A 26,223-nucleotide genomic window follows, 5' to 3' on the forward strand; every position below is an offset into this window, starting at 1 on the left:
ATGGGGGAGCCTGGTAGGCTGTAGTCCATGGGGTCACACAGAGTCAGACATGACTGAGCAACTTCACTTTCACTTTTCATTTTCATGCATTGGAAGGAAATGACAACCCACTCCAGTGTTCTTGCCTGGAGAATCCCAGGGATGGGGGAGCCTGGTAGGCTGTAGTCCATGGGGTCGCACAGAGTCAGACATGACTGAGCAACTTCACTTTCACTTTTCACTTTTATGCATTGGAGAAGGAAATGGCAACCCACTCCAGTGTTCTTGCCTGGAGAATCCCAGGGACAGGGGAGCCTGGTGGGCTGCCATCTATGGGGTCGCACAGAGTTGGACACGACTGAAGCGACTTAGCAGCAGCAGTAGCAGCATGGACAGGTAAATATAATCACAGAGAAATATGATCTATAGTTATTCTCTTCTATTTCCTATGAATTCAGATAATTATGTCCTACATACTTAGCCTCAAACCGGAGTTAATAAAACTCTTCATCTCTCCTCTCATGAAGCAGAACACACATCCTTTGAGCCCCAAAGAAGTGTCATCCTTACTCCCTGTGGAGTGGAGGTAGTCTTGGGCTCCTCATACTGTTTCAGGAGTCTTGATGTGAGGATTTTGTGCAAAGGAAAATTTTACTTACTTATGAACTGATTCATACTGATAAATGGCATATCCATTCTCTCAATGATCCCCTAATTATGTAATTTTGGAGTTGTTTTTCTTCCTGGTAGCAAGCTCCCATTTGCAGGCCCTATTAGTCCTCCCACATCTTGGCTCGATGTAACTCTTGATTTCTCTTTCTTTGTTGTTTCTCTTTGGAACTCAAGCTTTTGAAATATGAATTGTTCTAAACCTCAGGAATCAACTTAATAATCTATTTTTTTCAAAATCTAGTTAGAGTTCAAGGATATCCCATAAGCTTCATGGGTTTTTTGGACTCAGAATTCTGAAAGGCTTCAACATGGCCTTGAGAATTTGCTAAGATGCTAGGTATTATTGATGTGTATGTGTGTTTGTATCCTTATTATTGGTGTGACTAATGTGACTATTACTCTAACATCATTTCATACGCTTATTTTTATATACATGAGTAGTGCAAAGGAAGAGCATTTTTTATCATAACACCCCCCACACTCTGTTTTGCCTAAAGAGACCTGAGTTCAAATGTTAACCTCTGAACTACCATGTAAGTGAGCCTAGTCTTTCTTCTTAGGGATATGGAATACTTCTGGCTCATTTCAGAAAGATCCAGTGAGGATTAACCCAGATATGATATTTCTTGATACATGAATTGATTGCCCAAAACATCAGTTCATTCCAATATGGTGTATCTGTAAGGAATGTGGAACAAGAAAGACATTCCATGTCTCTGATGTTTTGCTCCTACAGGAGTGCCCATGGCATTTGTCTAAATCATCCAAAAAGTTTTCTTCAGCACATAATTCCAAGTTTTTAAAGATGGGAAGAAACAGAAAGTTCTTTTCTTTGAGCAATGTTCTGAAGTTTACAAAACACATTCTTGCATATGATCCCACCTGATCCTCATGACAGCTCCCCAAGCTGTGCAAGGCATTTTCCGTGCTCCCCATGGTATAGCTGCATTAACCAAGAGAGAGAGAGAGCCAAGGAATATTGCCTGACTCTACATACCCAATCAGGAGTATGGTCTTGAAGGGAACTCAGGGTTTCTCCCCTCTGACTTGGTAATATTCTCCAAGCACTAATATGACTGCTTGGAACACCGACTCCGATTTGTATATGTAGACTACTCTGTAGTCCTTACAGATCTATTAGTCAAAAAACTAACTGGAAGCTCAGCATCAAATACTTGGAGCTAGAGGCAACCCAGAAGGGTCTGGCTGGGGAGTGATCAGGGGGTTAGACTGCAGAGCCATAAGGAAGTGGATGGCTAAAGAGTAAATATTTTATAGTGTGGTACCGTAGGGTCAGAGGTAGGACATGGCTTAGGCAAGTAAGGCAGTGTTAGGGGCAGGAGTTTTAGAATAAAGGGTGAATGTTATGGAAGCCAAAAGGATATGATTCACTGCAAAGGGGCTTTGAAGGTTCTCTCTGTTCTGACCATCTGCCAGTCCAAAGAAGACACAACTTATGGTGTGGTGGTTGAGCCACTCTCAGGAAAAGGTTTGTCATGTGAAAGAGAAGATATGTCCTGTCAAGCAGAGGAATGAGTTTTGCTGTAAAGTTTCACATCAACTGTTACTCTCAGGTGCTTCCTTTCCCACTTGTAATTCATATTAAAAAAAATTCATTTATTTATTTTTGGCTGTGCTGGGGCTTTGTCTAGGTCTTCGTTGCTGTTCATGGGCTTTCTCTCGCTGCAGCGATCCAGGGCTGCTCTCTAGCTGTGGTGTGCAGGCTTCTCATTGTGGTGGCTTCTCTTGTTGCAAAACACGGGCTCTAGGCACACTGGCTTCAGTGGTCGCGGCGTGTGGGCTCAGTAGTTGCAGCTCTCAGGCTTTAGAGCACAGGCTCAGTAGTTGTGGCACACAGGCCCAGCTGTCCCCTGGCATGTAGAATTGTCCTAGACTAGGGATCAAACCCATGTCCCCTACATTGGCAGGCAGTTTCCCAACCACAAAATTCACGGGGAAGTCCTCCCACTTGTGATTCTTATTTGTCCTGTAATTCTTCCCTATGTCCTTTTCCTAGTTTCATCAGCACCAGGGAGCTGCATGTAATCTCATTATTTATAAACTTTTGGATAGGTAGGAACAGACTATCCCAATAGAATCGAATGGAATAATATTAATATGGGGTTTGTGGGTTTTTGTTCCCCCAGAGGAACAAAGAAACAGCCTCATCAACTCCAGTTTGGAATCTGTCGTCTCTTCAAATGCGAACAGCATCCTCAATTCCAGCAGCAGCTTACAGCCCAACATGAACTCCAGTGACCCAGACCTGGATGTGCTCAAACCCACCCGGCCCAACTCACTGTAAGTATGATGTCCGGCTGCCGGCCACAGGGGGCCCTTGTCAGCCATTCTACCCAGAATGTGCTCTCTGGCCCCGTCTGACTTTGAGTATTGTCCCGTGAACCTAATGTAAACCTTCTCCCTCAACTTGGAAGCTTGGCTAAGTTTATTTCACATGTTTTAAGCATCATCATCTCAAAGGGGAATCACGATTCTTAACATACTGCTTCTTGGCCTTGGTGATGTTTGATCTACCATCCTGCTGAGATGGCTTTGGTGATGGCTCCTTGCCTGTGCTGGCTGCTGGGGCATGAAAAACTTTCTTTTGGTTTTACAGACATCCGGGCACTGTAGTAGCTCGGTAGATCAGTAGCTACATTTGTCTCACTCATTTGTGTTGTCACAGTTTCCCTTCTCCCCAACTTTGTTGAGTATGTTCAGTGCTATCTGTCTCCACTGCCAGAGAGAATAGCTCCAGGAGCCCTTTGAGTCACTAGCTCCTCAAACCTTAGCATGACCATGATCACAGAGCAGATGCTCTGTTGCTTCATTCTTTGGTGTTGAGCACCCACAGCTGAGACTGTTTTGAGACTGGTTGTCCAATCCTCCACGGAAACTAGACCTATTCTGCTTGGGCCAGAAAGTTCTCTTTTGTGGTTGCATCCCACATTACTTAGCTTGCTTCTTCAGACCACCCCATAAATCTTGTGCACTAGAGCCTTTGCAGAAAAAATGTGAGGCCATAACCAGAAAAACTGGACCCTCTGGCCACAGTTGTGTGAAACTCAGGAAGAGCAGGGTTGACTTTGCCTTTCTCTGGTGAAAATAGTTTGAGGTTCAGCCACAAATTGCCTTCAGGGCAGTCGTTTCTCTTGGTGAGACACCAGCATGTCAGAACCTTTTCCTACCCTTCTCCTCGCTGTGGTTGCATGATTGCACCCTGCCATTCTATCTCGCTAACATATTTACAGCCCCCAAAAATGGGTCTAATATTTTTTTTCCTTAGAAGAGACTAAGGGGTACTAAGGGTTGGAATGAAAAATGACTCTAAAATGGTTAAGAGGTGTTTAGAAAATGCAGCCACAGTGTAAGATGAAACTGTACATTGAGAAAATCAGGTCTCTTTTTAATTGTTGACAGCTTTAAATCCTACCTTGATATTCAAGAAGTGCATTACTTACCTATTATGAGGTAGATGATGTGTTTGTATACCAGGAAGTATCCTCAAATGTTCAAAATAATGTAACTTGTTCAGCTTGTGGGCAGTGAGTCCCTTCTGGTTCTCCACGGCCAATGCAGCCTCTCTCCCTTGTTTGATGGCTCCCTCAGGGACTCCCACGGCTGCTTTCCTAGACTTTAAGGAGATTCTGGTTCCTTTTCTTCCATTTTGTTTAAGCCTCTGTACCCTGCAGTTGCTGAGGTTATTTGTTGCTCAGCATGAGCATGGTTGCTCAACACTCCCTGATTTTCACCAGCAGCACCAACTAGTGGTCTTTAAGCTCTGTTTTCAGCAGCTGGTGTCTGGGAGCCCCTAAGGCTTTGTTGAGTATAGTGTGTCCAGAGAGTTACGTGGAAATGAGGGGTTATGTCTTTTAAACAGGTCATGGATGAGGAGGCTTATGATTTTTTATTTTTTGGTGTCTAGATGTGATTTTTTTTTGAGAACCCAATTATTTGTCATATGCTATGAAATGTACAAAAGTCATACTTTAAGTAAACTAGATTTGTTTTATGTAAAACACTGGCTGTCACTTTACCTGCTTCATGCCATCCACGGGACACATGCCTACCTGCTATAGGTCTGGGGGCTTTCCCAGGGAAGGGAGTATGAGGCCAGGAACAGTCTCCTTGTTCAGTGGAGGATGGGAGGCTGGAATGTGGGTATGTTTCTTGCTGGGCTATTGTCTTCCATTTGAGGGCATAGCTAAGTGATGCCTGGGAATCCTGAGCTCCGGGAACACTGCTCTTAAGGTAGAAGCAGTGCTGACATGGAGTTTGCCTCAGCCCTGATGAGGGCCATGTCAGTGCCTCCACACTGCAACTGGTCCACCACCCATTTCTGAAACCCAGGGCCGGGAGAGCTTGTCACCCAGTTTGGGCCTGCCTGGTTTTTTATGCCTGGGATTGGCCTGGATGGACTGCACATGGACAGACTCGAGGTCACCCCGGCAAATGCAAGCCGCAGCATTTCCCTGAGGCTGTGAATTCTGAGAGGTCTGAAGCACCTTCTGCTGTGGTGCTTGGGTTCTGTCCCAACCAGTCCAGACCACTTGGGTCTCAGCCCTGGACCCTTTCATTCTTTCCATCCTTGCTCACTTTGAGATGCACCAAACTCCTTGAATGGGAAACAGTGATGCAGATGAGGACACAAGGCCAAGTCAAGGGGTGGGGGATTACCACTACATTGAGTATAAATTAGGCATAATCTCGGGAACCAGTCACCAGAAAACTGTCTTTTTTTATTTCATTCATTTGTTTTTCACTGTTTTCATAATGACTGGGATGATCCTTCTGACCACATAACAATCATAATGAAAGAAACACATTTGTGACTCGGCATCTTTGGTGCTTCAGAGGCCATATTTTGCTGTCTCATTGGTAAATCTTTCCTAATTCTCCTAGGGGATGAGTGCCCTCTTGTTTGTGTGGACATAATGCTAAAGCTGGCATCAGAATCAGAGATGCTACCATTTCAGCCTTGCTAGGGCAAGACTTCAGGGATCCTGTCTTTGGGAGGTCCTCAGCCATCTCTCCTAAAGGTCAAAGAGCACTTTAGCTTGTCTAAAATGGTCAGTGGAGATCACTGAGCAAATTTGTGCTTAGACCTCTGCTGAGCTTCCTGTGGTAAAGGAGAAGGAGAGAATTCCTGGGCCTCCCCAGAAGTTTATACTCTGGTTGAGGAGGAAAGACAGTGGTAAACAACAGTGCTAAATTGGACTTAGAACTCAGAAATATATAGAGAGTTCAGCAACTTTTAACTGGGTATTTAGGTACACAAGCCAGTCTAGAGTTGGGAAAGGTGGAGTAGATGAAATGCGAGGTGGGCACTAGGAAAGATGATACTAATGGATGGAAGAGCATTTCAGATAAGGGGATGAGGGAGGCAGAAGTGATCCAGGATGGAGGAAAACGTTCTACGGAAATGTGTATTGGAGGAAGGGGAACTTAGTTGTCACTCAGCATGACCACCAAAAAAAAAATTGAACCAACCTTTTAAGATCAGGTCACTTCACAACAAAATCCAGATTTCATGCTGGCTGGAACCACTAGACATATACACACACACAAATGAATTTAGCCATAGACCTTACAACTTTCACAAAAATTAACTACAATGGATCATAGACCTAAGTGTAAAATGCAAAACTGTAAAATTCTAGAACACAACATAGGAGAAAAACTAGGTGTCTTTGGGGTTGGCAGTGACTGTATAAATATTGCACCAAAAGCATAATCCATGAAAGAAAAAATTGGTAAGTTGGACTTCATTTAGGCTAAAAGCTTCTGCTCTGCAAAAGACATTATTAAGAAAATGAAAAGCCAAGCCACAGAGTAGGAGAAAACATTTGCAAAATGCATATCTGATAAAGGACCAGTATGCTCAATATTAAAGCAAGGATATATCATTCCACACCTGTTAGAACGGCTAGCTTCCAAATCACTGACATCAAATGCTGATGAGGATAAGGAGCAACAGAAGTCTCATGCATTGCTGGTGGGAATGCAAACTGAGAAAGCCACTTTAAAAGGCAAGCTGATAGCTTCTTATAAAACTAAACGTAGATTTATCACACAACACGATCAAGTGACCACACTCCTCGGTGTTTACTCAAATAAGTTGAAAACTTACATTCACAACAAAATCCTGCCCACAAATATAAATAGCAGCTTTATTCATAATTGCCAAGTTGGAAGCAACCAAGTCATTTTCAGCAGGTGAATGGATAACCAAACTATGATACATCCAAACAATGGAATATTATTTGATGTTGAGAGGAAATAAGCTATCAAGTCATGAAAAGACATGGATGAACCATACACATCTAAAGCCACTCTGAAAAGACTATAGTATGGTATGATACCAACTACATGACATTTTGGAAAACAGAAAACTACAAAATCAGTAAAAAGATTAGAGGGCAGGAGGGACACAGGGGTTTTTTAGGACAGTGATACTTGACTATACGATACTCCAAAAGTAGACATAAGACATTATACCTTTTCAGAACTCATAAAACTCAGAGAACAGAAAGAGTGTATCCTAATGTAAACTGTGGATAGTTAATAACAGTGGTAATAATAATGTATCAAAACTGGTTCATCAGTAGCTATAAATATACCACAGTAATGAAAGGTGTTAATAATAGAGGAAACTTAGGGAAAGGGGAGAGTTATATGAAAATTCTAAGTTATTTTGAGCAATTTTTTATAAGCTTAAAACTGCTCTAAAAAAATAGGCTATTAATAGATTTTTAAAAATCTAGATTTCCAGCTTCTTCTGAAAAGTTAAAAGATTTGGCCACTTTAAATCCATATGTTTTCTGGTAACAGGTGAAACTTTAGTCCCTAGCTTCTTATGGTCCCAGTCCTTTCTATCTCAGAGGCCTATGATAAATATGGCCCCAGAGTCTTTGCAGCTCCTCCCCTTAAGAGGTGGAGCTCTTGAACTTAGGCTGGCCTTTACCCTCTGACTTGATTTGACCATCATATGACTTCCACGCCAGGCCACAAGGCCCAGCAGCTTCCTGTCTCATCCTCTTGGAACCCGGTCACCATGTAAAAAAACCCAGTCCAGCCTCCTTGAGGATGAAGGACTATTGGAGAGAGAAGGCCTACTCTCCCAGCTAAGCCCAGAACCCGGGCCACCAGTCAGCCAATGCAGCCACAAGAGTGAGTCCAGGAAAGAGCAACAGAAATGCCGCCCAATTAACTCACAGATTCATGAGGAGTAATGCATTGTAGTTGTTTTAAGCTACTGAATTTAGGCCAGTTTTTTCAGCAAAGGTTAACTGACAGAAGTCAGAGTCATGAGCAACGGCCTTGGGATGGAGCTGGGCTGCCTAGGTCAGTAGGAGGGGATGGAAGGTTCTCACCCTGCCACAGTGGCATATGAAGATGAGCTTCCCATTTACAGAACTTATTTGAAAGAAAATAACTCATAAATGAGATTCTAAGAAGTTAAGAAACAAAACCAAACCCATAGCTGATGGCAGAGGCAAAAAGAAAGATAGTTCCATCACTGATATGGAAAGCAGGGAGACCTAGGCTTTAATCCTGGCACCAACATCAACTGGCCAATGCCTGTCCTTGGCCCCGAATGTGTCCCTAAACGCACCCATCCCCCTACTCCCAGTGGTGGACAGAGTTGGGTGAACTGTCCTAAGAACAGAGGTCATTCGCTGGGTGCTTACAAAGGACAGCAGAAATTCATCTCTTTCCTTCCTAGTGACCAAGAGAACTGGCCTCATGCCTCCGCTTTTTTGGACGATAGTGATTTTTAAAGAGGAAGTAAACAAATGCTGAGAAAGAAGTCAGGGGACGTCCCACTGGGGACTGAAGATACTGCAGTAATTCCCCCAAATTAAAACTGACCAAGGAAATGCTTTTTTTCAGACCACTGGGGTAGGGATAGAGAGAAGGACAGGGGATGATTCCAGTAATGGGACAACCTAACCTGAGAGTTCTCCCTGCCTAAGTGGTCCCCACCCATAAAAACTAACTCACTGCCCAGTAGCCCCATAAATAAAACTGATTTTTCTTGTCCTTTCCTTTTAACACACACACACACATGCATGTCCAAGTTATTTCTGGTGACCTAAAAGATGTGTGCATGCCAAATGCCTTCAATTTCTGCCAGAGTCAACCTCTCCAGTTTTAGTGGCCAGTGAGAGGCAAGAGAACAGTGCCTGGAATTCAGAGGATAAACACGGCCTGCTTCCAGGCCGAGTTGTTTCTCTGAGGCACTATTGGCTCCTACTGAATTTGCTTCAGCTGCTCTCACATGAAACCTGGGAAAAGCTCACCAAGAGAGATACCTCTAAAAGTTTACTTCTGTTTTACTTATTCAGTCAACATTCACTCAACAAATACTGTTTGAACACTGACTGTGGGCCAGGTGTTGTTCTGAATCCTAAAGATAGGGTGATAAGAAATTGCATTGTTTCTGCTGTCATGGAGTTTATATTCTAGAAAGGTAATATCAGAATCTCAGATAGCAAATGTTGAAAAGTTCTGTGGAGAAAATTAACATAGAGAAAAGCAGGTATGGATTTGGAGGGGAAGGAGGCAAGTTACTTTAGTACTTTCTGCCTCAGTTTCTTCATCTGTAAAATACCCTATTCATACCCTCCATGAAAAGGTTTTGTGATGTTTAAGCGAGATCATCTTTTGTTGTGCCGTTTACGTGTTCGGCACTATGAATGGCAATTATCAGTAACTCATCAGGGGTCCTCTTCTGCTCTGTCCTTCCTGTCCCTTTATTCCCTCAACTCATCAGGGGTCCTCTTCTGCTCTGTCCTTCCTGTCCCTTTATTCCCTCATCTCTGGCCTGTGTTATTCAGGTGCAGAGAGATGTCCCAGGCTGTTCTGACCATTCTCCACACTGGCCTCCTGTCTCGAAGGCCTGGAGCTGTCGGGTCAGTCTTTGAGTTACTAGTGAAAGAAGGAACTTCTACTGTAGAGGCAGATACTGCCCCACCTTAAACCTAGACCCACCGGGGTAGACAGGCCTGTTCCTAAAACATAGGAAACCTCCACACCCCACTGGGTACGTGATAAGCTGCATGCCTCACTGTTATTTATTGGGTCCAGATAAATCACTAAATGAATAAGAGGCATTAGACAAGTGATAACTAATGGCATATTTTTAAAAGTAATTTTACCATCTAAATGCTATTTTATGCCAAAAGAGTTACACCCAAACAGGCAGCTATGAGTTTGCTCCAGTGATCTTTATTTGTCATTCTTTGGAATGCAGGGATTTGAAAGAGGAAGTTTTCCTCTGTGGTTAAATCAGCTTTCTGTGGGAAGAGGATCTTTCCTGTTAGATTGAGGATATTTTTTCTTACCTGCCTCCAAGCATAAAATATCTCTTCAGACAGTTTTGCCTGAAAATTTGGCGGTGTTCCCCACCTTGCAAAATAGCTTGAAAGCAAAATGATTTTCACAAGGAATCCTTTTCCTTTTCCTATTACTCCTCACCACCTCCACGGTAGTTCCCACCTGCTCAATCGTGGCCATCTCTTGGACAAGCCCTGAACCATCCCTCTTACATCTCAGGCTCCTGCAGCCACCATGGCCACAGCTTTTCCAAGGCTAGGTTGGATACCTAGCCAGGTTCGGTTTGGTACCAGACTAGGTTCCCTTGGCATTTTCAGAGATTGTCACCGATGTCACCCACATTCCTGTTTTCTGAGAGGCTTCCTTTCAGCTTTTCCCATTGCCCAGCCAAGATCTCACTTGGTTGAGGGTGGCGATCCTGCCTGGTGATCCATCCGATTTTTATTGGATAAATGCGTTTGGTTATTAGCGGTTTTGTTTTGTTTTGTTTTTTTTCCACAGAAAAAATTGCTCAAGGCAGGCCTCACTCTTCATGACCCACAGGATTTCTTTCCCAAGCACCAGGGCTGTCTGTGAGCTTGGATATCTCCAGCCGGTCGGCAGAGGGGGTATGGGAGGAGACGGGGACCAAACACCGTTTAGTGCTTAGCCGGCGTCCCTGACAGAGTGGAAATCAAAAAAGGAACAGTGTTTTCCTTCACACGGATTGTTTTCTTCCCCCCTTTACAAGCTAAAATCATGGAAAGGGCCTGCATTTTCTTCTGTAAACTAATTAATCTTACTAAATAGTCTTAAATAATTCCCCCCATTTGCCATGATGTGGTAGATGCTGAAACCTTGGAGTTTAATTAAATATATGAATGAACAAGTTTTATTCTGGAGTTAGCTGTATTTTGTCTATGTAAGTAAGTGTTAAGCATTTTAAATCTCCACTTTTTGGTAGTGTCTTTAGGGAAGGAAGTAAGCTTAAGATTTTGCATGGCTTTCAGCACTATTATGCCTGTAAGTGGACTTGGAAGGAACACTAAGTGGCTGTTTTTCTCGATTTGGATTAAGAACTGGGATTGTCTCTCTCCTCCCTATGTATATAATTTGGAGGAATCTTACTGGGAGATCCAGATCCTAAATTAAGTAAATTAAAAGCATATTGGAGTTCAGGAACTACTTTTAAATCTTTTCAGTCAGTCTGGAAAGCAGATGCTTACTTAGCTAGGAACACATTCCTAGTTGGAACAGCCTTGAGGTCTTATTTTTAATGTCTCTGAGTTAAGAATCTAGAAAACCTTGTACTGTAGGCTGCTTTGGTCTCTGCATGCTGCTCTTTCTGGGCAGAGTCTTAGCTCAGTACGGCGGTTCCCAGAATGTGGTCCTGCGACCACCATCATTGGTACCACCTGGGAGCTGGTTAGAAATACATGTTCTCAGGCCCCACCCAGACTTACAGGATAGACAGCTCTGGAGGAGGGGCCCAGCAATCGTGGTTTAACAAGCCCGGCAGGTCGTTTTGACACGTGGTCCTCAAGTCTGAGAACCAAAGTCACAGTGCCTTAGGCTGATGGACTTCCATAAGAATAAAATCTGGATATACATCAATGTAAAGCTCTCAGGGCCAAGCCTGTGTCATCACTGGCACTTTGATTGTCCCTGCAGTGATGACAGTAGTGGAGCTTAAGAGTGCCCTGCCCTTGGCCCTCAGGGGAATCCAATTAGCTCACCAGTGCTTTCCTTTAAAGTTCCTCAAGGAAGCCAGCCAGCTACTTTGCAAATGCTTGCCTTTTGGTCATAAATCGTGACAGGATGGGTTCATCAATTAATCAAACCAATAGATATTCTTACTGTGCATCTACTGTGTATGTAACCCAAGAAAATCAAGACCCTTGCACTGGGTCTTGACAGAAAAAGAGATCTCAGGGTATGTGATACTGAAAGTGTTGGGTCAGCATCAGCATGTAGGAAAGATGTGAGACTTGTAGATAACCATTCACCAGACTGATGCAGGAATGGGAGACAAGTGCAAAGAGTGGAGTGGGGCGAAGTTCAACAGATTCTTAACAAGAGGACTTCTGTGCCTTTAATATGTCCATTGTGAATCTCCCGAGGGGCATGTCTTAGGCTGCATTTCCTAAATGTGTGTGACCATAGAAGATGGTTTTACAGTGCTTCTCTTCAGCCTCTTAAAACAGGATTCCATAGTTTGAGGAAATGCTATTCTGAAACACTATTTTTGAGGGGGGAAATATGTTTCTCATAGTGGATGGTTATCATTATGGCAGAGATCCTGCAAATGAATAGTGATTTCATTTATATAGAGATGTGTGGCTGCACATAGGTACCTGAAGACTGAAATGGGCTCTGTCATAACATAAGCGGCTCTGTCACGCACAAAGCATCAGTGAGCCTTGGGATCCGGTGTTAAGGGAAAGCCAGTGTGGCCTGGGCAGTGAAACCTTAGCTCTGCTATATCCTAGCTGGGTAAACTTGGGCAAGTTACTTGCCCTCTCTGAGTTAGACCTCTTCCTTGAAATGGTAAGTAGTAATAGTGAAGGTGACAGTTGCTCAGTTGTGTCTGACTCTGCGACCCCTTTTAAAACAGAATATATAATGGAAAAACTTTAACTTCTGACCTTTATGGACATACATTAGAGTTACTCCATCGTAATCAGCGGTTGCTCTGGAAACTCAGACTCACAGCATAAGGCACCTGTGTTCCTCACTACCCATCCCCGCCTTCTGGATAGTAAGATCACATGCTTCCTGTAATGAAAAGGAATAATTTAGTACTTTTATCATTCTTTTCAGCTTCTCTTGTAAAAGGTAGAAGTGACACCGTTTGTGATTAGACACACTGAAAATAAGTGTTTTATGTAGTTTCTGGTGACTATAGCAGTGACATAGAGAGAAATCATCTTGGGTTTTGAGAAAATTGGAAAGCCCTGTTCAGTTTATTTTGCTTACCACCGTACTCAAAACCTTTGACGATTTAAGCAGGTGAAACATGCAGGATAGAATTTGAGGACAGCGGCACCCAAAAGATAGAATGGGAGAAGGAGGTTGGCAAGGCTGTTGTCATGTCACATCAGACATCACTGACAGAAATGATTATAGCCCATGAACTTCAGCATTTAGACTTGAAGAGTACTGCTTGAAGGTTGGGAAATCCAAAGCTGAAGCATGAGAGCGATTTCTGATCTTCAAGTGTGTTGGCTTCAACCCTGTCTTGGAGGAAATCTATACCCTCCCCTCCGCTCCCTTCCACACACTGTGCCTTATAGCATAGACCTCACGATGGGAGTGACACGCAGCTCTCCGCCCCCTCTGGGGGAGAAGCAGCCCCTGCCTCTCACACACACACCCCTCCTCTTTACCATTCTTCTCTTGACCCTTTGTGTGAAAGTGGAATTAGGGGACTTATTCCCTGAGCCATCCGTGGCGGTACTTGTGATGTGCGGTTGTCACAGAAAAATAAACTGGCAGAAGATCAAGAAGTAGAGTCATAGGTATTCCAAACACAGTGAACCAGTAGAGACAAGGTCCACATGTTAGTGACCGACACGGACAAGGTGATCATTTCAGACAGCTGTTAGACCCAGCACTATCCCAAGTGAAGACTGCAATTTAAATAATTATTAGCAGAGGAATATCACTGACTGCTCTTATTTGAGCTTCTACCCTTTCTTAAATCTCAGTGTAACAGAGACTTTGCTCCAGCTTATGTGTCCGTATGGTTATATGGTACCACCAGTTGAGTGTTTGCTGGTGAAGCCTACCTGCACAGTGTGAGCCGCCAGAACCACCAGATCTGAGGGACAGTCTCTTCCCCATCAGCCCACAGACACATAATAAACACCTTCTGTTCAGTCAATAGTAAAGAGACTTATCAATACTCTCTGCTCAAATCTCTCAGAGTCCACGTGAGGGAAAACCAGAGCTTTGGACATAAGGGGAACATTACTGCCAATGAGACAGATTCTAAGCAGTAAATAAGTGAGTGATCTGGTCATTCATTCAGAAATATTTGTGGTTGAATGAAGTGCCTTTGCAGTTTATGTTGTACGGACAGGGTTTCCAATAATCTCCCTCCTGCATCTTCTAGATCTGCTTTAGATTTGTAATTTCCTTGTCTGCCTTTGTCCAGTTTACTGAGAGTGGAGTAGGGAGGAGTTCTGGTTTAATGATCCAACGTTTTTATGCTGTTAGCCAGGAGACTTTCTGCCTCTCAGACTCTGCCAATTTTCAAGCTTTGGGTTTATAAAAGAGAAGATGGTACAGTTCCCAATTCTTTTTTTTTACAAAGGTCTATGGATCTAACATCTTAGATGACCTAAAATTTAAAATTTGCACCATAAGAATGATATATAGAGAAAAAATATTGAAAGAAATGCAAAATTGGAATTTGACCATTTGAATATGTTGTGGTTAATTTTTTTTCCCCCATCCCTAACTGACTTTCTCATTGAAGTGAAGTGAAGTCACTCAGTTGTATCTGACTCTTTGTGACCCCATGGACTTAGCCTGCCAGGCTCCTCTGTCCATGGGATTTTCCAGGCAAGAATACTGGAGTGGGTTGCCATTTCCTTCTCCAAGGGATCTTCCCAACCCAGGGATCGAACCCGTGTCTCCTGCATTGTAGGCAGATGCTTTTACAGACGTTCTCATTAGGATAGTTGTACTTTTTTTCTTGCCAAAAAGCTAGGAGTTCAGTGCAAAAATCAGTAGCAATTTCTTGTGTAAAGTCCTACACCAAATGTCCTATTAAATTGAAAATTAATTCATATTTTGAAGGTTTATTTTGTGACCTTACATGGAAAAGGAAAGTTCTTGAGAATTAGTAGTACTTTCATCTCTGAATTAGAGTAGCCAGGAAAAATAAGTAAGAAGACCTTGCTGTGAGTCAAGAGAAGTTTTGCTAGTAAAATTTCATGCAACATCCAAATCTCTGTGTAGGGGTGAGGGCTATTTTTTCTGTCTTTGTCTATTAGGAAATTCTAAGTTAAATTTCCTCTGCTTCACAAGCCAATTATTAATTATGCCTTTAATTTCAGTACGAGTCAATTAGGTAATATGACCATAAGTAAATACCCAGCTTCATCATTGCAAAGAAAGAAACTCTTCTTAGAGTATTTTTCTTTGCAAACTCAGATGATTTTTCCAGGCTCTTCTTCTGCTTCAAGAAATGTCAGCTCCTGGAGTTATCCTTTTCAAGGTACAGTTTAATAACCAATTCCAGTGGCAATACAAAGGGAGGCTTAATAGAACTTGAGCTGAGTTGATATTTTGAATAGGGCTTGCTCAGAATCAGGCCATAGAGAGCTCTGTTAACCATGATCTGAATGCTCCTGGCCAAAACACAGTCCAAGCCAGCTTTCTGCCTTACACTTCACTCTTGGTGTGCCTCGTACAAGCAGTTCACCAAGTAACCCACTGAACTTGGCATAGCTCAGGAAGCATTGGACTTCTGTATTAAAAATATTCAGCGGAAACCTAAGACACTCCTCTAGAATATGATTATGTAATCAGTATGTTCAGTTCAGTTCAGTCACTCAGTTGTATCCGACTCTTGGTAACCCCATGGACTGCAGCACACCAGGCTTTCCTGTCCGTCACCAACTCCTGGAACCTACTCAAACTCATGTCCATTGAGTTGGTGATGCCATCCAACCATCTCATCCTGTCATCCCCTTCTCCCCCCACCTTCAATCTTTCCCAGCATCAGGGTCTTTTCAAATGAGTCAGTTCTTCACATCAGGTAGCCAAAGTATTGGAGTTTCAGCTTTAGCATCAGTCCTCCCAATGAATATTCAGGACTGATCTCCTTTAGGATGGACTGGTTGGATCTCCTTGCAGTCCAAGGGACTCTCAAGAGTCTTCTCCAAGACCACAGTTCAAAAGCATCAATTCTTCAGCACTCTGTTTTCTTTATGGTCCAACTCTTACATCCATACATGACCACTGGAAAAACCATAGCTTTGACTAGACGAACCTTGTTGGCAAAGTAATGTCTCTGCTTTTTAATATGCTGTCTAGGTTGGTCATAGCTCTTCTTTCAAGGAGCAAGCATCTTTTAATTTCATGGCTAAAGTCATTATCTGCAGTGATTTTTGAGCCCAAGAAATCAGTATGTGGGGCCCCCCAAAATAGAAGAGTGGTGTGATGTCCAGCAGAACCTTAGATGTGTGTTGCTACAGCCTCATGCTTAGCTTTACTCCAGGTTCATTGAGAAATACAAGAATCTGTGGTAAAGAAGAGAAAGAACATGTTATCTTTACTCAGGTGAGCTGACCTGTATTTCACCACCTCTCAAGATGTTCCCTTTTCTATGGAGATCATGTGATTCTTTCAGAACTCTTTCCCATGCATCACTGTGGGCCTGCCTGTGCTCCACATGGAAGCTGAGAGACTAGAGTGCGTGTTTGTGCACAGCTGGAGGTGGAGTCCGGACTCCCGAGGGCCAGGCTTTGATTTTGTTGAATGGGGCATCTGGATGCAGAGTTTTAGAGGCTGGGGGAGAGACAAGAGAGGATAGATACGGGTGTTGTCAGTTGGGTGGGGCGCTTTGGGGGAGCAGAACTATCTCAAGGGAAATGTTAGGAGTCTCTCATAAGTGGTGTGTGATATGAATCCTCTTCATGTCGCTTCACGAAGTCCACAGTACAAGTCAGGTTTTCATTATTCAGGCTGTCACAGTGTTAAGAGTGTAGGCTCTCAAATAGATTTGAGTTCATGTCCCAACTTTACTGCTTATCAGCTGTGTTGCCATGAAGTTACTAGACATCTGCAAAATTTGTCTGTTTAATAGAAATAATAATACTCTCTACCTCCTAAGGTTGTGAGGATTAAATGAATTAGTTCGTGTAAAGCACTTAGTATGGCTCTTATCATGTAATAAGTGCTCAGCAGAAGTTACCTGCCCTGCTGAGTGGCATAGTTGTTACTTTAAAAATAACTGAGGACACAAAATGTCTCAGTTGGTTGTACTGAGGTCCTGAGCCCTGCTTCTTGGTAGGCATGGGGTGAAGAGGGATCCCGCATGTCTGAGTTAGAGAGCAGCACAGCCCCTCCCCCAGACCAGTTGCAGGGCGCACGTGGCAGTGAGCCCCAGAGCGCTCTGAGTAATCGGGAGAGCCCATACCTTCACCTGGTTTCTAACCTGGTTGGACACCCTCAGGTCATTGAGGGGAGTGAGGAATATGATAGGGAGAAACAGAAGCCAGGAACCAAGGCAAGGTTGGAAAGAGCTGGGACTACAGAGAGGTGAAGCCACCCAGAGGGTGGCCAGGACCAAAAGGAAGCTGAATAGGGGCTTTTACTCCACGTTACCACCTGCAGCTGCCAGACGTGTTGGCCCTCATTGTGTCCAACTGTTTCTGCTTGATGCTCACACCTGGCTTACTCTTCCTGTCATTTTGTGTGTGCATCTTTTTCCCCTTTATGGCTTCTGCACTCATAGCTTTGGATTTCCATGACTTCAGTGCTACCTCATAGCTTCTCTCTTTACAGAATTTCATCTTCTGCTTCTATCTAATTCTCTGCTTCCCATCCTGACTTCCTGAGAGTAAAACTGAGTAAGTCCAGCTTTCTGCTAGACCCTGTCCTTGGCTGGTGATCACTATGGAGTGGAGACCCTGAGGCAGGTGCCTCTACCACTTAGTCATCTAAGGCCAGAGGAACTGGGCTATGAAACTTCTCAGCAGAAACAGAGGGGAGAACAGTTTCTAAAGTTGCCCTGTCCAACATTTATACCTTATTTTGCACACAATTCTAACAAACTGGGCTTGCAGATTTCTCATCATCTAGCATTTTGGAATGTAATGGTCCACTCTGTTCATTCACAGAACAGAAATTAATAATTACTGGTAAGGCCAGGCACAGAGCACTTAGGAGAAAAAAATACACGAAGATGGTGATAGTACAGAGGTCTACATATGGAGCGAGACAGCCCTCGTCCCCAGCGGGCCCTTGGGCTGCAACTATGTGGCAGCCAAGACACTAGTTGACGTTTATGATCCTGATTTCTTAATAAAGTAAACTCTGCTTGAGATATTCTAGTTTTGAAAGCAGAAAAATACATGTGCTGCATCTTAGAAAGGTGTCCACAGGTTATAATAAAAACATGGGTGCTTGAATAATTAAATTTGATATTTTTATAGAGTTACTTGGTGGGAAATCTTGACACATGACCAAACCAGACCCAGCCTAATATTTTCATGTTTTTTTTTTTTTTTTTTGAACTGTCACTTAAAACTTAAAAAATTTTCAGTTAGAGTCTGATTTTCCCACCCCCGCCCCAGAATGGTGAGAAGCCATGTTTCCTGCACAAGGAGAAAGTCCAGTTGCTGTCATTCCAGTGTGCAGAGAGAAACAGAAGATAGTGGGAGCAGCACTATAGAGGTGGCTTCTTGTGCCCTTTTCATTCCTCTAGTTCGAGGTGTTTCAGTCTTCTGCAGCCAAAATATTCCTTAGTCATTCAGCAGTGTTTACTGAATGTCCTCAATATGTAAGCACATTACATTAAAGATGAGTTAGTTGGAGATAGTGCCCTTAAAACAAGAGTCTGCAGAAATATAAAATACATTAGTATATATAAATATATATATACATACATGTTTAAAAATGGGTGAAGGTGGTCAACAGGTACAAAGTTGTTAAGTCCCAGGGATATAAAGTACAGTATGGTGACTTCAAAGAAGTTAAAAGAAAAAATAAGAAAATATAGTCCTTCTATATAATCATACATATTAATATATAAAATATGCCGTAACTGTAAACCAAGACCAAAAAGTCTGGATGCTACAGGATGAAGTGCTGCTGAATTCCCCAAGAGGATGATCAAGGAAGGGTTTGTGATCAAATTGACACTTGAACCTGGGTCTTGCGAGATCTGTCAGGTTTAGGCAGAAAGGACTGGGATGTTCTGGGCAAGAGGGACAGTAGGGAAAGGCTCAGAGGCAGAAATATAATCCAAGCACATGTGGGGAGCAGCTCATAATTGACTCTGTCTGAACATATGCTTTTCATCTACAGTATTATAGTTGTTTTGCTTCTTATGTCAATATGATTTTTTACTTCTTTAGGCGCTAAAGCTAGGAAAGCCTAGTAAATGTTGTCTTCCCATTCCAGAATTCTATGCTAGCTGGATCCCAGTGGAGCATCATCTACTGATTAATCTTGTGTAATTGACTTGCCTGAGACGTTCCCTACTTTCATCACAGTTTTGCTTCACAGTCAAATAGACCTCACCATCTGGAAGTCTTTTTTTTTTTTTTAGGCCAAATTCTCTTTCACAAAGGGCCCATTTCCATTTCTAAGTGTCACATAAAGCCCTACAACGTTCTGCTGCTCCTTCCTTGCTTTGAGTTTTCTGTTGTAAAAAGTAAGCAAAACAGTCTGAAAATAAGTTATATTCTTCTTGTCTGTGCTACAATCCAGCACCAAACACATCAGACAAATTCTGACACCTTTACCTTTCAGCAGGGGCTGTTTACCTTGTTGAAAGAGATGAGTTCTGAGCTCAGAATGGGGAAAGCAGCCTGGAGACAATCGGGACAGGCTAAACTCTTAGTGGGCTTAATAAGGAGAGAGTATAAATAGGGATCACATAGCCTTACAGTAAATTCCTGCTTATTTTTTTACTCCTTAGGCAGAGATGCTATGTTTAGCCTTCAGTTACTGTGCTAAACTCACTAAAGTAAGCCTGGTATTTATTTTCATTCGGATCAGTAACATCCATTCTCTTTCTCAAATCCTAAGTGAATGATGGAAACTGCATCCCAGCTGTTTACCTCTAGCTGACACATTGTAACAAGGCACCATGCACTGTAGAAGTTACTGTGCAGCCTTTGCTTTTGGAATCTTTACTTTTCTATCAATCCAGGGTCTTTCTGAGTTCTCCTTAAGAGGTGACTATTCCTGTCCTCACATGTTTTCTGGTACTTGAGCATTAAGATAAACTTCCCTAATTTGACATCTTTTCAGTGAACAGGCATTCATTATATTGAAGACCCTATGTGTCAACTTAGGCAAATCCACCAATCAGAATTCTTGATTCAAGTAAAGAAAACTCAGCCCACCTCTCATAGGCTGACGTGGAACCTACTGGTTCACCTACATATTTGATAAGCAAGGAACCTCTGCTTCACACATGCGTGGATCCAGGCACTCAGATGTGGCTATTGGGACCCAGCTCCTGCCATCCCTCAGCTCAGTTTCCCTCTGTGTTGACTCTTCTCATAGATAAGCACTTTCCTTTTGATTGTAAGATGGTTGCCACCAGCTGGGCTGACTTCCTTAAAAGCCCAACTTCAGGAAAAAAGAGAGAACCTCCCTTCCTTAAAAGTTTGAATGAGGCATTTGAACCAGGCATTGAATGGTGCCTGATTTCTCGTGGTCCACACTGCATCGCCAGTCCAGTCCCTTATCCAGTATCTGTGACCTGAGTGTGGGATGCTCTGCTGGGCTGGGCCTGTGTCTCCTGCTCCTCCTTGCCTGGCTGGAAGGAGGAGGATCGATACTCCAAGCAAAGGACTGTGAGTACTGGGGGTGGGGTGGGGTGCTGTCCCCAGAGGAGAGGTGACCCAGACCACAAGTGTCTACTCTGCAGGCCTTTCTGACATGGATTTGGTGAAGGATTTGTTATCTTAGATGCCAGGAGGCAAATCTATACTGCTTTTTGTTGTTGTCCCCAATAGTTCCTCACATGTCCTCTGAAAATGTCGCTTTTTGAGTCCAAATGGTTGTTGTAGAATGTCTTATTTTAGTCCTAGTTAACTGACTGGCTCCTTCCAGAAGAACATAGTTTATAGTTTTAAAAAATGAAGAAAATATCATCTTCTTACTTAGCTCTGGACAAAATTGATTCACTTAAAAAACAAATTTCTGGGAAAAGGTTTCATTATCAGAGCCCATTACAGATCGTTAGAGGACACGAGGCAAACACCAGTGTGCCTGGGCCCGGTATCCATTAGTTTTAATGACAGTGTTGGGAGGAGTGCATCTGAGCATGTGAGTAATTGGAGGGAAAGGCACCTTAAAGCGCTGGCCCCTTCTCTTCTGTGAGAGCCTTGAACACATGGGGACAGTGTATCCTCTGGCTCAGCGGCTCTGGGAGCTCCTCAGGCCAGGCCCCTGGGTGGTGGCATCTTCTGGTGGCTTGCCAGAAATGGCCGGGCAGCCAGCAGCCAACTCACTGAGCTATGCACCAGTCTCCAGCTTGTGGTGACGTTGTCCAAAGCCTACGAGCGTGGATAAGAACTGAATCTTCTGCCAGGATCACATTGAGCTGCTGGAAAATTCCACCTTAGTTTGATCGTCCAGGGCCTGATTCATATTCCTGAGAACAAATTTTGCTCTCAAAGATTGAAAATATAATGATGCGAAGTGAAGTCTCCATAAAATTTAGGATGCTGGTGGTGGTGGTGATGGTAGCTAACGCTCAGTAAACATGGCTGTACCAGGTTCTTGACATGTATTTACTTATATTATAACATAATACATGAGGGATTGTTATCACCCCAATTTTACATGTGAGGAAAGAGCACAGAGAGATTGCCTAACTTACCTGAGGGTAGAGGTGGAATTTGAACCTGGGCAGTCAGATTCTAGTATCCCCCCACCCTCAATCTCTATGCTTAAAACGCTCTTCCGGAGGTGATTGGGTGACTGGCTTCCAAGATTGGGCACGCAAAGCAGCCCCACCACGCTCTCCCTCTCTCGCCTCCATTCCCTGTATGATTGAAGTTCAAGGGCTGGGCAAGTTTGCGAAGTTAAGAGGGATGTAAAAGAATAAGAAGTAGTGAATGAATGCCTGAAAAAAGAGCTCAGGCCAAAGTTTAAGAGAAGGAGGGAGAGAGAGGAGAACAGGAAGGAGATGGGATAAACTGTAACAAAGGACAGAGAATATAAAAGACGAAAATGAGGGATTCCAGGGAGTTTGGAGAATGGGGTAGATGTTTAGTGGCCATCTGCTACTGCCAGGCACTAGTCTTGAGATTTTACATGATCTAACCTTCCTTACAACCTAGCAAAGTAAACAACCACTTTTTACAGATGAGGAAACTGAGTTTCAGGTGGATGAAGTGACATCCACAAGGTCACAGACTGGCAGGAAGCAGAGCCAGGATGTTAAAAAGAGGCCTGTGTGAGCCTCAGGCCCGCAGGTCTCCCGTCGTCTTGAGGATCAGTCATGGGCACAGGAGAGAGACTAATCGTTTCTGGCGGTGGTTTGTAGCCTGGATGTGAGCCACAGTTCGGATCTGGAGCTCTGACAGATACTGGGAGATAAGGCTGATACAGCCCATCCTTGGCTGGAAGACACTGGCTGTTTTCTCCCATTTGCAAGGAAGGGAGAGGAAGGGAATGCAGTTTCAGAGCACGCCTCCTTTCTTCCAAAGTTTCTAACTTTCTAGGGCGAACTCTTTAGACCGCAAGTATGCTGGCAGAAGTGCTCGTCTCTCCTTAAGCATTCCATAATCCTCCAATCTCAGGTAAGCAGTGATTTTTCATAGTCATGAGATTTCCTTACATTTGCTCGTTTCTGCCCTTTAAAGACAACAATAAAAGCTCTCCTTCAGAAGCTGACCATCTGTTGTCACTTACACTTTCCTCCAATTGAAGAGGAGGCAGCAGGGTGTTTGCAGTTCAGTCCATCTCTGGTGTCGACACCATCCCAGAACCTACTGATTGCAGTTCTGGTATGCTCTTAAGTTTGTGATTCAGGGATTGAACGTCCTCTCCAGTTTTTCCCCTTCCCTCCCATTTCTTGCTTGGAAGGTATAACGATGCCCCTAAAGAATGGAGAGATTTCGGTACACTTATCAAAGGAGAGCTTTACGACTTGGGCATCATATCCATTTCAGAAATCTTTGTAGCAGCCGTTACACAAGTTGGCTCCTATTGCCAGCTAAAACCAGCTTTTCACGACTCGTAAGCCTTCACTGAGTGCAGGCATTTGTTTTTTATTTCAGGTCCTTATGTACCAACAAGTTCGTATGATGTTTGTGCATTTAGAGCACAGTTGGGTGACAGTGCAGGCAGGTGTGTTCCATGTGTCAGGTGTTTGCTGACACGTATCCTCCAAGCATTGGTGAGAAACAAAACAGGAGGCTCGTTACTCCTTCCCAAAATGCATATACAGTAGAGTAAACTTAGACTGAAGAATGGCGGCGTAACCAAGGCTGAATGAAGAAGGGGGTTATTCACCCTCCGAGTACCCTCAGGTATCTAGCAGCCATGATGAAGAAGGGAAAAATATGACAGAATGTATAATTCAGCTTTCTCTTCAAAGAAAGCATACGTGTTCATTGAGTTGCAAGTTTTGATATTAATTTGGCGTATGAATCTCTGCATTAATGATTTTGAATAGGACAGTAGACTACATCTTGGCTAGCAGTTTTATCCAGCGTATAAGTCATGCAGCTGTTTCTCTCACTGGTTCTGACTGACTGTAGAGTAAAAGCTAAGCTGAAGTACTGAAAGGCCCTTTGTATTTTGGTGTCGAGAGGAGATCAACCTTAACAAAGCATGTGGTTTTTTGGTTGCAGAGATGATGGGAAGGCAGGAGCTCTTTTAGAAGAAGGCTGTCCTGTGTCGCCTCAGCCCTGCTTTGACAGGTGACTCTAAATTAAAGTTTTAAGAGTATAAAAGTATAAGAGTAGTGCAGATACCTGTGTTGATTAAAAGAATATACCAGAGGCACAGATTATGTTTTATTGAGGAAATGAAGCAGGCTGATAGAAATCCTTGTCACCATGGGGTTCGTTTGAATTCAGCAAGCCAAGTAGCTATGGTGCGCTAATACTGTGCTGGGTGCCTGGAATTTAGGATTCCGTTCCTGAGAAGACTCGCTCCCAGGTCCCTTCCAGGTGGCCTGGCAGTGCTGTGAGGGAGGTAGGCTCAGGACACCGTGGGGTCCAGAGGAATCCTGGATTCCTGTGGGCTGCATCTTGGGAAGTGAAGTTACCCATGTGAAGACAGGAGACCTTGTAGGCCATCGAAAATGCTCCGACACATAAAAGGAGGCAAAGATACTGAATGTTCAAGAAATGGCAAGCCATTCTGCAGTTTGTGCAAGAAACATGGGGCCTGGGAGAAAGAAGAGTCAGAAGACTGCAGCATCACCCCAGGGCCAAAACTCACAACAGATGTATTTTTAAGATGGGGCCAAGATGTTTTTCCAAAAAAAGGAAGTGGCTTTGGATTGTTTTGTTAATAGTAATTACCATTTTCTTGATTTTTTATTAACTTCAGGCACTTTGCTTAGCAATTTACCTATGTGTTGTTTTACTTAATCCTCACAATCAACCTCTGAGGTAGGTATTGTTTTCCCATTTTATAGAGAGGAAACTGAGCTGTGGAAAAGTTAAATAACTTGCTCAGAGTCCAGGCATTTCAGCTCCAGAAACTTCTCACCAACTTGTTGTTTGGGAGTTTGGGATTTTTTTTTTTCCCTAAGGCTTGTATAAGTCCAAAATTAGAGCCCCCATAGGATGAGATTCCTGCAAGACACTGTGTGGAAGGGAGGGAAGACCTTGACCTAGATTCTGCACTAGGCTCCCTAAACTAAGAGGTTTTACCTTACAGAGAATTTTTGTTTGGTGGAGGCGGCTTGGATGCTGAGTCTGTTCTGCCTGACAGGATGAATTGGGTTCTGGCAAAGCTAAATACCTCCTCCTCCCAGGATTCAGCTTCTGCTCAAGGGCAACACCAAAACTTCCTTAGCTTTGGAAACTAGCCGTTAGCTCTAGAAGAGAGGAGAGGGTTCATCTTCCTGTGTGTAGCACCAGGGAGGCTGTCATCCATCTCTTCTAAACATTCTCTCCATGTTGTTTAGGCAGCATTGTGTTTTAAAAGAAAAAATGGCAGTAAGTAGGACAAAACGTCAGTATTTAAACAGTGCCTTTCCTGTCCTATTCCAGCTCTGAGATTCTGTTCCATTAGAAGGCAAAAGATGGGAAACAACCTGGATGTTCTTTGGTAAAGGTGTAGCTGGGTAAGATCCACATCTGCAGTGAAATATTATAGAGCCACTGAAAAGAAGAAAGGGGCAAGGCTTTAGGGACTGTTGGAGCTAGCAGTCTGCAGGATATATTAAAGAAAACAAGCAGTGTTCATAACAATGTAAAAACTTGCTACTATTCGTTTTTTTAAAGAAGGGGGAGTCACACACATGTGCCCATGCAGGCACATCCGCACACATAAGCTTGTATGTTCATGTTCATATCTCCAGAAGGAAATACAAGCAACTCATAACGATGGTTACTTCTGAAGAGGGGGTCCGTGGGAAGACAGACTTACTATTCCCTATTTGTGCATTAATATTGATACCCTTTTATAATGTTCAGAAATTTTATCAACTGAGGTAATATCCGTTCAGAGCAATGAATTAATATAAAAATTAAAGGGAAAAACCTCCCCATTCTCCAAACAAGTTTTAGGATATTCGTGTTTTATTTATAGATACAGAGGTAGACCTCTAGCCCCTGGCTATGAATTATCCATCATAAGAGTATTTTAAATCTGTAGTTTATAACCAGGCAACCTTGGAGCAATATAGGATTACCTAGGATCACAGGTAATTGGAGCCCTTATCTAAATACTGGCTGATACACTACATCTGAGTTTCTACACAAGTGAGCAATGAAGTACTATATTGAACTCTTAAGCCTCATACCTGTCAGGGACTGATAAGTGCCCCTGGGCAGGTTCTTTGATATGTGTCCAAGTCCATTATCAGAGATAAGCAAGCTTAAGTGTAAACCTGTGATTTAACTACATTTCAAATTTGATACAGAGCTACAGGAAGAATGCCAGAGAACCCATGTGCTCAGAATACATCTGTTCCTCCAACTCTTTAAAAAGATTTTCCTTTCCTATGTAAAAGGAGCCGCAGAGTCTCTCTCCTGTTTATGGCTATTTAGGTGACATAAGAGCTAGCTCTTACTTTCTAGTGCTTCACAAGTGACCTCAGTGGTTGTATTATTTTAACCAGGAAAAGTTCAGGCCTATAGGGTTGCGCTTACAGCTGGCAGAATTTATAAATAGAGGGATTGATAAACACCATGAGAAGTAACCCATGGGACGCATTAAGCAAGATGCTTAGGGACTGTGGTGCTCTGGTGACACTAAGGGAAAACCTGTTTGCTGTCATCTTGTCATGAAGAAAGGGTGTCTGCCATACTGCAGCTTTGCATGATAGGTTTCTTTTGAAAATATGTGTTTTCAGAAATGTTTTAGGAGAAC

At 43.2% G+C, this 26,223-nt stretch overlaps 1 protein-coding gene across 5 annotated transcripts in view; it reads left to right on the forward strand.

The window, feature by feature from the left end:
• Nucleotides 1-26,223, forward strand: part of ARHGAP26 (Rho GTPase activating protein 26) — a 476,468-nt gene that overhangs the window by 397,921 nt on the left and 52,324 nt on the right. For all 5 annotated transcript variants that reach the window (XM_010850441.1, XM_010850442.1, XM_010850443.1 and 2 more), the window contains one exon: nucleotides 2,799-2,952. In XM_010850441.1, coding sequence (XP_010848743.1) covers nucleotides 2,799-2,952 — 154 coding nt within the window. The remainder of the gene's footprint in view (nucleotides 1-2,798; nucleotides 2,953-26,223) is intronic.

This window comes from Bison bison, unplaced genomic scaffold (genome assembly GCF_000754665.1).
Source record: "Bison bison bison isolate TAMUID 2011002044 unplaced genomic scaffold, Bison_UMD1.0 scf7180017864291, whole genome shotgun sequence".
Classification (NCBI taxonomy): Eukaryota; Metazoa; Chordata; class Mammalia; order Artiodactyla; family Bovidae; genus Bison; species Bison bison.